General features: G+C 40.4%; 1 protein-coding gene across 1 annotated transcript in view; it reads right to left on the bottom strand.

Annotated features, from left to right (window-relative positions):
- Nucleotides 1–5246: 5246 nt before the first annotated feature.
- Nucleotides 5247–14242, bottom strand: part of CNR1 (cannabinoid receptor 1) — a 31952-nt gene continuing 22956 nt past the window's right edge. Inside the window, exon 2 of the mRNA XM_036767911.1 lies at nucleotides 5247–11182. Within this exon, the coding sequence (XP_036623806.1) occupies nucleotides 9699–11120 (1422 nt within the window). The 5' untranslated portion in view covers nucleotides 11121–11182 and the 3' untranslated portion in view covers nucleotides 5247–9698. The remainder of the gene's footprint in view (nucleotides 11183–14242) is intronic.

Raw genomic sequence — 14242 nt, 5'->3', positions numbered from 1 at the left:
TTCGGGTTTACACAATTTTATACATCATTGGATTCAAAGCTGAGCTGAAGGGCCAGATAGGTGGCACACTGGCCCTGGAGTTGGGAGACCTGAGTTCAAATTCTGCCTCAGGCACTTACTAGCCATGTGAGCCTGGGTGACTCGCTTAACCCCCACTGCTTCAAGAAAAATAAAATAGCCATGAGACAAAGAATTTTGTCAGGCAAAAAAGTTTTTGGGGGTGGGGAAAAGGGAGAGGTTAGGGTAGACTTCAGATTAAGGGCTAATATCTTTTGCACATAAGACTAACATGAACTGTTAAGACTTCTATAAACTTGCACCCAATTCCCTCTTTCTTTATTATTTTAACCTCTGCATATTTTCCTAAAGCCCTTAGAACTAAGTTCCTTACATGGGGTCCATGAACTTACAAAAAAAATTGAAGTGTATATCCATGTAATTGGTTTCTTTTGTAAGTCTATGTATTTTATTTTATGACACACACAAAAAAAGTTAAAAGCACCTGATTTAGGAGCTTTACAGAAAGGTTGTGTGTGCTTAAATCGAGAAACAAAGTATGACACAAAGGAAGCACCTGCATTACATTCTTTCTATTAGGAAAATTCGGGGCAGTTAGCAACTCTGATCAAGACAAAGTGATGGCAGCAAGTAACATACAGCGAAATCCTGAAGCCTTCTGATGTAAGCAAAGTAGGGGACATAAGATGCATTAAGTTGTGGTGCCACAAGTTAACAGACACAGGACAAGAGCCAAGGGGCCATTGGGGAGTTTTGATTATTCTATTCCCTGGGCACAGTGTCTGGCACATAGTAGGACTTAAGATAAATGCTCATTGATGGACTAGATCTGGCAAAAATGGTCCCAATCACAGAATGCATCTACATACCGTATCTCATCTGATCCTCTCATAAACACTGTATAATAAGCAAGACAAGTAAATTCTTATTTTACATGTGAGAAAAATGATTATTTCCTTATATCAATTACCAATTTTATATTCAGGACCCAAAGATTCTCTTTTTCATCATTAATAACCAATTGTTAGTAGGAGTTTTTCTCTTTTTATTTCCTCACTCGAAGCCCAGTCCTTGAGCACATTCCCCTTGAGCACAGTCCTTGAGCACATCTTGGGGGGTGGGGAACCCTACCCAACTGGGAGAGCTCATTTCTGATTAAAGGGTAAAGAGAATCTAATCTAGATGAATTCTGGCCCATTGTTCAACTAAGACTGATGAGGTGGGAGTGGCCTGGCTTGAGATGAGGCTTTTTGTCCAAGAGCACTGACAGAATCAGGGTCACATTCCCCAGACTCTCATTAGAATAGGCCCATCTTTCATTATAATATTTATTCTCTCATTAATTGTTAACCAATCAGAGTCTATTTCCACAAGTTAGGAACAACCCCTTTTCCAAAGGCATTTAAACATTCAAGCAGCTTCCACACTAGGTCTTTGGTTTCTGAGAGAACCACTGATCTCAATTCATTGATTATATACTGGCCTAATTAATAAATTGATGATTAATTTCTCAGAAACTGTGTCTCTCAGACTTATCATTCTTTTCATATGTAAATAAACTGAGGATTAAAGAGATTAAATGATGTGTTCAAGATTATAAGAAAATAACTGAGCAACAAGTAGGGACTATTTTCTTTTGGCTCTCAAACTTGCAGTCTTTCCATATCATACTGTCTGTGCCAGAAAAACCTGGATAATTTTGATATTTACCTTGATTCTGATTTTAGACAAAAAGTCTAAATTTATTTTGCATTTTAAAAAAAATGTGGGAGAGTCTTCCAAATAAAGAGAATCATGTAAAGATTGAAAATATTCTTGTCAACTTTCCAGAACGAGAAAAAGTCAAAATTATAATTTTATTTTATCTCTTTATGTATTGGTCCTGAAAGTGGAATAATTCACTTATTCATTCAATGAGTATTGAGCACTTCCTATTGGTAAGACCGTGGGCTAAGTGCTGTGAATGAAAGTGTTGTAGCGCTATGATCATTATGAAGGAGTTACAGTATTTAATTTTTACTACACTCTTAACACTGAAATTTCCTTTCCTTAAGTCCTCCCCCAGAGTCATAACTAAGGCTGGCTGACTGGAGCTTTGTCTTAGGGCACCAAACTTGGGTATGGGGAGAGCATGCTTCCCTTCCCACAAAGTCCTGTTGCCTGCCTTCCTTATGTTTTGCAATTCTCCATTGGGCGTACCTACATCTGTTCCCTTGATTCTCCCAAGATCCCACTTACTGGCAGCTCTCACTTAGTGCCTTGCCTACCCCCATCTACCTGCCTACTGGCTCTCTTTACTCCTGCCTCTAGGGCTTGAGGAATTGGGTACACCCAGGGGGATTGAGCTTCCTCATCTTCAGTGCTTTTCTTCTTTCAATCAAATCTGCAAAAATTCTTAGTTATAAGTGGTTTCCCCTGTAATCCTCACTTGTTGTTTAGTTTAAAATAAACCATTCTTCCTACTACTTTTTTCATTCTTCTTAATCTCTATCATGCGTCCTCACTACTGGTTATTGAGGCAATGACTTAGGTCAAGTTGTCTAGTTGTTCCCATTCTGGCCCTCCCCTGGGCAGGGTGTTATTTCTTTACCAAAGTATTATTGGTGCATTATAGTCGGAGGATCAGGGTTTGAAACCTGGTTCTGCAATGACTTTGCATGACCTTGGGAAAGTTATTTGCCCTCACTGGATTTTAGTTTTTTCATCTGCAACCATCTGAACCAGTTCCAGGTTCTTCATCGGTAAAATGGAGAAGGGTAGTGGGTAGGTTAGATGACCTCAAAAGTTCTTTCCAGTTTTAAGTCCAATTGAGTTATTTGGATAAAATACTATAAGTTGTATTTAATTGCCAAGATCTACTTAGCTAGATTTAGCAGTGTATAAATGCAATCTATTTAGATTTTACTGGGTCCATTCACACTATAAATATTAAATTTATTGTCATTTATTGGGCTATTCTCCTAAGCCTCAGTGAGTAAATGTGCTTTGGTGACTTGATACATTTTTCTTTAGTGTTGGACTAGTTGGACTAGATGTACTTTAAGAAAGGTCCCTTCTGGTTCTAAATCTGTAAAATAATAATAATTAATAATAATACCAACACATAGTACTTTAAGGTTTGCAAAGCATTTCATATATGTCATCACATGTAATGCTATATGTGAGCAACAGATTGCTCAGGAATGAGATCAAACTGGACCTGAGGGTATTAAGGCAGGGCTAAAAGATGTTTCAAGTGATGACTCTTCAACATGTAGAAGGAGAAGAAGGGAGAGTTGAGCCGAAGCAGAATGTGCTAGGAGGATAATCACTGATGGCTACTTAACCTCTGGGCCTCATTTGTAAAAATTAAGGGATTGGACAAGATGCCTCCAAACTTCCTTCTAGCTTTAAGTCTGTGATCCTATAACTTATAGGTTCTGTACATATTTAAGTGATTTCACGCTTCCATGTAACTCTCTCTCTCTGTCTTTGTCTGTCTCTCTCTGTCTCTCTATATCTCTCTCTGTTTCTGTCTCTGTGTCTATCTCTCTGTCTCTGTCCCTCTGTCTCTCTCTCTCTCCCCTCTCTGTCCACTGCTGAATTGACATTGAAGTTTTCACGTATTCTGTTTATGACATGAGTTGGCTTGCTCCCTTGCTTAAGGAGCCCCATGGCCCGCCCCCCCTATCTCAGGGGCTCATCATATTGACATTGTCTCAGTATGGACACCTGATGGACTTTAGCCCTACTACAGCTCATAACTCTTGAATTCAAGCAATCCACCAGCCTCAGCCTCAGGAGAAGGAGCGGGGACCATAGGCATGCACCATAATGTTGGTTTCCACCTAATTCTGAATGTGTGTGTTACATTTGCATTGCCAGAAGCTGGGTCCTCATTAGCACGGTTCATGGGTTTGAATTTAAGATCATGGGGCACTGACTGTGTTCTTACTAAGGATGATATCTAGGCAGAGAGTGAACTCAAGGATTTGATCAAAGTGTGAAATTTCCTGAATTACAAGACTAGCTTGGTTTTAAAAGAGTCATCACCATCAACCATATCTGATAAAAGGGAAAGCAATGAATGTAGTGATGCTCAGATCACAGCTTTTTAAAGTCACAAAGTATACTTACCATCAAGAGTCACCAGTTTAGACCTTGGCTATTCAGGATGTTTCTAATTTGACTGCATGTTGAATCATCCTTCACTAGAAAAGTATGGTAGATAAGCCATGATGTGGTTGTTTTGTGCTTTTACATATCAAAATTGTATCACTAGATTGGTGTAGTGGAAAAGGCCCTGGATTTGGAAGTGAAGGCCTCTTTGCTTTTAAATTTGAATCCTGGATCTGGCACTTACAACTTGTGTTCTTGTTGTTTTTGTTTAGTTGTTTCAATCATTTCCGACTCTTCATGACCCCTTCTGGAGTTTTCTTGGCAAAGATATTGGAGTGGTTTGCCATTTCTTTCTCCAGCTCACATTTTTTTAAGAGATGAGGAAACTGAGGTAAATGAGGCTAAGTGACTTGCCCAGGCTCACACAGCTAGTGTCTGAGGCCAGATTTGAACTCAGGACTTCCTGACTACAAGCTGCCCTTACCACTTGTGTGACCTTGATAAATTCACTTTATTTCTACCAGTTCCAGGTTCCTTATCAGTAAAATAGGGAGGGGTAGTTAGGTAGGTTACATGACCTCAAAAGTTCTTTCCAGTTTTAAATCCAATTGAGTTAGTTGGATAAAATACTGAAAGTTATATTTAATTACCATGATCTATGTAGTTAGATTTAGCAATGTATAAGTACAAGCTATTTAGATTTTACTGAGTCCATTCACACTACAAATATTAAATTTATTGTAATTTATTCAGCTAGTCCCCTAAGCCTCAGTGAATAAATGCTCTTTGGTGACTTGATACATTTTTCTTTACTGTTGATCAAGTGATATGTGAGTGTGAGTGTGTGTGTGTATGTGTGTGTGTGTGCGTGTATAGACATACACACACCATCGCCTAATTAAATTTCAAATACTCCTTTGCCCATTTCCCAAGGAAATGTGTGTGTCATTTTGGACCATGCTAATTTTTCTATCAGTTTGGAAGAGATTAATATGAATGTCTTATTCTTTTAATGTCATCATAGGAAATGAGAAAGTAGCTTCCAAGGTCACTTTGGGTCCTCCATGATAATCTAGGGTTTTATTTGATGGACATTTTAAGGTTTGAAAATTACGGGCATGATCAAATAGTTCCTCTTTGTGTAAGTTTAATTACATAATAGAAATAAAATACAGTCTGGGAATAGTACATATCAGAGAAATACTACTCTGCCAGAGGTGGTTGAATGGTTGAAGCTACTTTTAATGACAATTATACCAGAACTTGTGTACAAAGTTTCATACAGATTACTAACAAGGATATTGCAGCGGTTGCAAGGATGTTACCAGCTCAACAAACATCTAACAATACAATATTCTTCTAAGAGAAAGTAATAATGTTAGATTTACAGACAATAAAGAGTTATGTTCTTCACTTTGAAACATCAGAAATAAAAGTTCAGATAATCCAGCATCTCAGCTGCTTATTACTACAAGAAAATGTTTCCCTTCTTGGGGAACCATATATCCCCAACACCCGATACATGGAATCTATCTGAAGATAGCTTTTAGGCGGCCATAGCAATTTAAACACACTGCCCTATATGAAAAGCACTGATTTTTAGGCCACTGCTTGTACATCTGGCTTGTTTTTTTTTAAACTTATTTACATACATTCAGCCCAAATCAGTAGATGAAATGTCTTGTCTATGTCATAATAGGTAACATTAACATTTCATTGGAGGGCCAGTGCAAGAAAAAACCATTTTAGCACAGCATTTAGATCTTAAAATATCATACAAATATACAATTAGATCATGAGGAGTCTAATTTTGCACATGATATAGGTGGTCTCTTTTACAGATATGAAACACCTGAAATGGACAGATAGAATGATAACTACAGTGCTATTCGAGCAGGGCCAAATTCTCCCACAGTGGATGGTGCTGCTTATTTCTTGCAGAAGTGATCTGAAGCACCAGAATCTCATTGGCTTCTGATGGTGTCATCACACAGCTTTATGGGGTCCTGACAATTAGCTGGTGTTTAGGTAAGCAATCTGCATGACTTAGCCCATCAGAAACCTCAAGTTTCTTTTACATTATACGTAGGAACATATAATGTAAGAAATTTGGGCTTGGTGACCAGTTACTGGGTTGATTGCAGCTGTGAAGACCAGGCCAAAGGAACCCCGTGCTTGGGTCAGCTCCTAAAAAGAAATAAAGTCAACTGGGAGTATGGCCCTTCGTGAACTATGACCCACAATGGTGAAGTGCTTAGGACAAAGACTTGTGAGTTGTTTTGATAATTTTTAATCACCAATGGAAAGCTGATGACCATGAAGCAGGATTGCCTAAAGCATACTCACACATAAACCACATTAAAGAAACTAGCTTTGCTTAAGGAACTGATTTATTAACTAATTGTCATTCTAGTGACTATATTCAGCAGGGAGTATGTTTTTAGTCACTTGAGTTAGCAAGTGATTGAAAAAAAAAGGCAAAGTGTGCAGAACTAGTTTAGAATGTATGTATGCATGGTATTGTAACAGATACGTGATAGTATCTCACAAGATGCTATTTCTTATTATATAGATAAGCACCAATTTTAGTGCTGACAGCCCCATTGTCCCTTGATTTATAACATACAATTTAGATCTTGAAAGCACAACAAATTTACAAAATCTGCATTGAGTTCACAGGAACACAGTTTCCAAAAAAGGATCTTAGATTTATTTTTTTAAAAATATTTGGCCTTCCTCCAACTCCTCCTCCCACTCATTTTCACTGAGGCCAGAGTTTCATAACAGAGTGGAAAGTTGGTAGCGACCTGGTGAATTCTGAACTGTGCAGAAGACCACTTTGGATAATTCAGGGCAAAAGAATGGTTAATTTTTTTAAAGGGCTATTAGGCCCTAGAGTAATTTATTCATAAATCAACCCTCTCTTTTTCTACAGAGATATCATTACTACCATAGTACCCTAAGGTTTTATTTGCACAGAACAGAGATACACAGAGATTTTGAGGCAAATTTGGGCTATAAAGACAGCCAATTCCAATTTTGCCCACATAGCAATTGGGTCAGAGACCATAACTGTGGGATGGGAGAATGGGGGTGGGGGGAGGAGGGGGATAAGAATAGTATAGAAACTTTTTTTTCCCACTGAACCCACAGATAATTGCAAACTTTCCACTTCACCTTGTGCTTTACAGACCTGGCCTCGGGGTGCTGCAGGAGTAATGATTTGTCTCTGGAAGGAGAGAAGATTGTTTATAAATAAAATCCATCAGGGCTTATCAGCCTCTTAAGAAATCCCATTCTTTCCTGGCAGAATGTCCATTTCTGGGCCCCTATGACATTATGAAGGAATAAAAGATTGGGGCCTAAAAAAAGCCTCATTTTGACCAATCTTTACTTATCAATAAATCTCAGTCAACGGCCTGGATTGGGACAGCAGCCTCATAAAAGCAGAGTTTGCACAGGAAATGCAAGACAGAGAGGTCTGTGCATCTACCAAGTGAATCTTGGTAAAAGACACTGGTGATCTTGCTGATTTGGGCTACAGAAGTGAGTCAGGCTCCAATAATCAAGTCTGCATCTCTTCAGGATCTAAATAAGCTGCCCAGCCCACCATCTCCTTGTGCCATGTAGGCTGAGGAGCAGTCATGCCTCATTAGAGGTGGATTTGAGGAACGCCTGAGATCTCTTTAGTGCCATTAAAACTAGGATTCACAAGGGCTAGATGAACTATTACTTTTTCAAAATGATTTTGGGTTTAGTGAGGCACATTCATCTTTTATAATGAGGTCTGCCTCCTTAGAGATAGATGGGGATAGAACTCTCAAATGAGGAAATTCCCTTTACCAATGCAGGTAGGCAGCTAGTCTGCTGTTTATCGTCTTCCACATTTGCCTAGAGCAATAGGGAGCCTAAGTGACTTGTTCAGGGTCATGTACCCTTGAGCCTGCTTCTCCCTGACTCTGAGTCCATTTCTTTATCCATTCATCCTACCATGCTGTCTCCTTATATATTTTTTAATGTACTGTGCCTCAAGTTGGAAAATTAGAATGATTTTCTTTAGCATTGAAAATATAGGATTTTTCATTGAATTTATTTAATCAATTGCTCCTTGATAAGTATTGTTCTTGAGTAACACTAAAGGATACTTTTTTAATGTTTGGCATACTTTCTCAAAGTGGATGAAAATTTTCTGATTTTTTTTTTGCAGTCTGTAGTTTCATTAACCAAGATGTTGAAAAGAACTCAATTTTAGAAACTGAATTCATGTGCAAAGAGTGCAACAAGTAATACAATTTACACCTAGTCACATTTTTCTAACTTTATAATATCACTATGACACACACACATTTACGATCTACGCGCACACACACGCACACGCACACATACACATACACACATACATGGAAATTCACACCCACATAGTATATTTTTGCTAATCCAGACAATACTTCTTTTCAATTAAAATAAATGAAGACTCTTGTTTGGCCTCCCAGGCAGGGAATCTACTTAACTCTGGAATATAAGAATGCAATACTCTTCAAGAATATGTCAACGGCACAGTGATAACACCTTATATTAAGATTGACACATGCTGTCTTAAGAGACCTGGGAATAGCTAAAGACTTAAGGGAAAAAAACCAGGTGTTGGTTAAAAAAGCCACTAATCCTTTGTCTTCAGTTCTTGGAGTCATACATTACACAACCAAACAGCAATAGTCCAGAAGACCCTAACTAAATGTCCTTATAAAAAATGCAAACTGAATTATTTTAGAACTTGAAATTGCAACTTCAAATTGCAAAGTTGGGGTTGATGAATATTGTTCACTATGGGAATGGGTCTTTATTCTCCTGTTAGTGTTATATTGTGTTAACAGAAAAATTAAGGGTTAGGAATATCTGAAATGTCAAAAGAAAGAATGAAAATGCTGGAGACAACAAAGTGTAAGATTTCTAAAGTCACTGTATGGATGATTGCAAATAAGGGTTTTCACTGGGACTTATCTACTGCATATTCTGTACTATTTCCAGAAAAGTCTGTATCTTTCCATATTGCCCAACGAGACAAATATAAATAACATGTAATAAACATCAGTACACAGTTCACAGGACAATACAGGTTTACAAAATAGTTCTAATTCTGTACTGCAGCTTTTGGGGAGGGGAACGGAAACCTCTGCTACCTATAGACATCAAATACGTTTTACATTAGCATGAAAGTTATGGTTACAAAGGCTTTACTCATTTGATGGAATTTTTCAAACAGATATTTAAAGTTTGGATCATGTTTCCCCAAAAGTTTTCCATTTATTTCACTGGAACTTTTCCTCTACGTAGTCAAACATGGGTGACTCAAGTAACATGCTTAAAAAAATGAACAAACCAACTTTCTCAATTGTAAAACCTTTGAAGAGTTGTGTTTTAATTTCTCATTGTTTAAAATGACTAATGATCATTGCGACAATTATCTTTTAACCGAATATGGTAAACTTAAAAATGTAAGAGGATAGACTCCTTTAAACAAACAAATAAACAAAAAAAAAGCCTAATTTCTTTTCTCCCAATGTCGCTGAGAAGTCTTCAGCTCACAACGCCTCAGCTGTGGTATCCGTAGACACAGACATGGTTACTTTGGCAATCTTAACTGTACTCTTGATGCAACTTTCAGCAGCCCTGTGAACATTGCCTGCACTATTTGCATGTTTGTGCGGGCAGTCGGATTCCCCCATACTGTTATCGAGGGGCTGTGCCGTGCCTTCACAAGTGGGGAACATGCTCCGGAAAGCATGCCTCAGGTCCTTGCTCCTCAGAGCATATATAATAGGGTTCACGGTAGAATTCAGTAAGCAGAGCATACTGCAGAAGGCAAACACTGTCTTAATGAGTTTGTTCATTTTCCCAAAGACGTCGTAGACCATGATGGCAAGCAGTGGACCCCAGCATATGATCAGGACCACCAGAATAAGGACAAGGGTTTTGGCTAACCTGATGTCCATGCGGGTTTGGTCAGGCCTAGTGACCTGGACTTTGCCATCCTCTGATGTATGAATAATGATGCTCTTCTGAGTGCCTCGTTGGATCATTCTGACCGCATGGCTATGTGCTTTCCACAATATATAAACATAAGCATACACAATGAACAGAAGAAGAATACTAGTGACGCCAATCCAGAACATCAAATAGGTTTCATCAATAAGAGGAAAGATGTCTGAGCAAACTGACTGGAGCTTCTTGCAATTCCATCCTAGCAGAGGGAGCACGGCGATCACAATGGCGATGGTCCACATGACACAAAACGCTACCACAGCCTTCGGTCTGGTGACGATCCTCTTATACGCAAGTGGCCTGTGGATGGATATATATCTGTCAATGGCCGTGAGGAAGAGGCTGCCAACTGAGGCCGTGAAGGAGGCCGTCACTCCACCCAGTTTGAACAAAAATACATTTGGGCTATCTTTCCGGTGGAACACATGAAAGTCGACAAAGCTGTAGACAAAAATGACACTGCCCAGCAGGTCTGCCACTGCCAGGCTACCAATAAAGTGGTAAGAGGGCCGACAGCGCAGGCTACGGGAGTGGAGGATTACACACAGCACCAACAGGTTTTCCAAGACTGTGAAAGTGCCCAATGTGAGGGACAATACCGCAATGGCCAGCTGCTGACTAGGATTTAAAATCATGAAGCATTCCATGTCCATGAAGTTTTCTCCACACTGGATATTCTCCTCATTATCCTTGTACGAGGATAAAGATTTGTTGTTGTAAAACTCTGTGATATTTATCTGGTCTGATGGAATTAACTGGGGATTATCTCCCACAGTCATTTTTTCTTGGAATGGACTACCCCTAAAAGAAGTTAAAGGGAACTTCTGTGGGAAGTATCCTAGTTTGGATGCCATGTTGCCTTTGATATCTTCGTACTGAATATCGTTAGAGCCTGCGTAGAGGAGGTCTGTTGTGATGGTCCTGAAGGTGGTGTCTGCGAGGCCATCTAGGTTGGACTTCATAACCCCTGTCTTCAATTATGCAAATTTTGAATGGATCCAGAAGAAACACAGGGGAGGGAATCCTAGTGGGAGAGAAAACAAAGAAACAGTCAAGGAAGATAAAACCAAGGAAAAAACAAAACAGTACTGTAAACAATGAGCTCCAAAGTTAGGCAGCTAGGAGGCACAGTGGATAGGGTGCTTGGCTCATAGTCAGGAAGACCTGATTTCAAATCTGGCCTCAGACACTTGCTAGTTGTGTAACCTTGGGGAAGTCACTTAACCTCTCTTTGCCTCAGTTTCCTCAATTGTAAAATGGGGATAACAATAGCACCTATCTCCCAGGGTTATTATGAAGAACAACTGAGAATAATTGTAAATCACCTAGCATGGTGCCTGGCACATTAAGATAATAGGTACTCTGTAAACACTAGATATTATTAAGTACTATTTTATGATATGATTATACGACACATAGAGTCAAGTAGGAAGCTTAATCTCACTTAACAAAAATCTGCTGACAGAGCATTGGACCTACCATCAAGAGAGATCTGAGTTTGAATCTTGCCATTGATACAATCTGGATATAGATCAAGCCATTCTCAAAACCATTAAAATTAATCACTGGTTTGTGAGAAAGCCACAAAAAAGTGTGGTGATACCACTTATGTGATCACTGCTTATGTGACACCACTAAGCACAAGAGTCATCATTTCTCTATCTAGAATCTTTTATACTAAACGTCTCCTCCACAGGTCACAGCTCTGTCAGCTCATGCTCCGATGGATTTTCGTTCTTTATACCTTTAACTCCTGTTTAGTACCAGAGCTGGAAGGGACCTCCGAGACATCTAGTTCAACCTTCTCATACTACACAAGATGAAACTGAGTTCCTGGGACGGTTGTGGTTTACTCAAGTACTAGGCTCTCATTCCTGGCTTTTGAGATCTTCCATTACCTGCTCCCATCTTACTTTGTTTCTATTTACTCGCTCAAATACAATTTCTACTTTGGTCAGATTGATCTCTTCATATCCATGAATATACAACTTAAAGCTGGTGAGTGGAGGATTAACATGATGAAAAGAGAATTTAAGATAATAAATGTTGGAGAGTAGATTCAAACTCAGATCTCTGATTCTAATACCAACTTAAAAATCCATTATGGGCAGAACCCACAAAACATCAGAGGGAAGCAGGGCTCCAGCCCAGGACAGCCTGGATGGTCTCTGGGTGAAGTCTATCCCACACAGAGCTGGGAGCTGAGCAGAGCAGAGCCCAGCATGAGGTGCTTGGACCAACCAGACCAGGAGCCGGGTGGAGCAGGACCAAGCACCCTGAATCAGTGAGCTGCGGCAGTTACCAGACTTCTCAACCCACAAACACCAAAGACAGCAGAGAAAGTTAGAGGGAAAAGCTGTGGGAGTGGAAGGAGTTCGTGGTTCGGCCACCGCCCTGGGGCAGTGGAGGTGGGGCAGCTACAGCTGCTGTTGCTTCCTGCCCCAGGCCCACCTGGTGGGAGGAATTAAGTGGCAGATCAGAGCAGGAGTGCACAGCCTGCTGAAGATCTAAGCCCAGTCCAGGTTGGGGGTTCTTGGGGAAGGAGGAGTGCTGGTGTGGCAGAGCTGGCGCAACCCCCCCAAATGTGGAACATAGAACTCTTTAGTCTACAAGCAGTTATACCCCACTGAAAAATTCAAGGGTCCAGTTAGTTGGTTGGGAATATGGCCAGGCAGCAAAAACACACCCAGATTCAGTCTCAGACTTTGGATTCTTTCTTTGGGGATAAAGAAGACCAAAACATAGAGCCAGAAGTCAACAAAGTGCAAGAGCCTACACAAAAAGCCTCCAAGAAAAACATGAACTGGTCCCAGGCCATGGAAGAGCTCAAAAAGGATTTGGAAAAGCAAGTTAGGGCAGAGCCAAGATGGCGGCTGGTAAGCAGGGACTAGCGTGAGCTCCGTACCGAGTCCCTCCAAAAACCTATAAAAAATGGCTCTGAACCAATCCTAGAATGGCAGAACCCACAAAACAGCAGAGGGAAGCAGGGCTCCAGCCCAGGACAGCCTGGATGGTCTCTGGGTGAGGTCTATCCCACACGGAGCTGGGAGCTGGGAACGGAGTGGAGCAGAGCCCAGCCTGAGCGGTGTGGACCAACAAGACCAGCAACCAGGCAGAGCATGCCCTAGTGCCCTGAATCAGTGAGCTGTGGCAGTTACGAGACTTCTCAAGCCACAAACACCAAAGACTGCTAAGAAGGTTAGTGGGAAAAGCTGCGGGAGTGGAAGGAGTTCGTGGTTTGGCTTCCAGCCCCGGGGGCATTGGAGGTGGGGCAGCCAAGGCTGTTGTTACTTCTGGTCCCAGGACCACCTGGTGGGAGGAATTAAGTGGCGGATCAGAGCAGGAGTGCACAGCCTGCTGAAGATCTAAGCCCAGTCCGGGTTGGGGGTTGGGGAAGGAGCAGTGCTGGTGTGGCAGAGCCGGCACCTCCCCCCCAAATGTGGAACATAGAACTATCTAGTCTACAAGCAGTCATACCCCACTGAAAAACTCAAAGGTCAAGTTAGTTGGCTGGGAATATGGCCAGGCAGCAAAAACACACCCAGATTCAGTCTCAGACTTTGGATTCTTTCTTTGCTGACAAAGAAGACCAAAACATACAGCCTAAAGAAGTCAATAAAGTGCAAGAGCCTACACCAAAAGCCTCCAAGAAAAACATGAACTGGTCCCAGGCCATGGAAGAGCTCAAAAAGGATTTGGAAAAGCAAGTTAGAGAAGTAGAGGAAAAATTGGGAAGAGAAATGAGAAGGATGCGAGAAAATCATGAAAAACAAATCAATGACTTGCTAAAGGAGACCCAAAAAAATACTGAAAAATACACTGAAGAAAACAACACCTTAAAAAATAGACTAACTCAAATGGCAAAAGAGCTCCAAAAAGCTAATGAGGAGAAGAATGCCTTGAAAGGCAGAATTAGCCAAATGGAAAAGACCACTGAAGAAAATACTACTTTAAAAATTAGATTGGAGCAAGTGGAAGCTAGTGACTTTATGAGAAATCAAGATATTATAAAACAGAACCAAAGGAATGAAAAAAATGGAAGACAATGTGAAATATCTCATTGGAAAAACCACTGACCTGGAAA

The sequence above is a fragment of the Trichosurus vulpecula genome, chromosome 7 (genome assembly GCF_011100635.1).
Source record: "Trichosurus vulpecula isolate mTriVul1 chromosome 7, mTriVul1.pri, whole genome shotgun sequence".
NCBI lineage: Eukaryota > Metazoa > Chordata > Mammalia > Diprotodontia > Phalangeridae > Trichosurus > Trichosurus vulpecula.
This window is presented reverse-complemented; position numbering and strand designations above follow the sequence as displayed.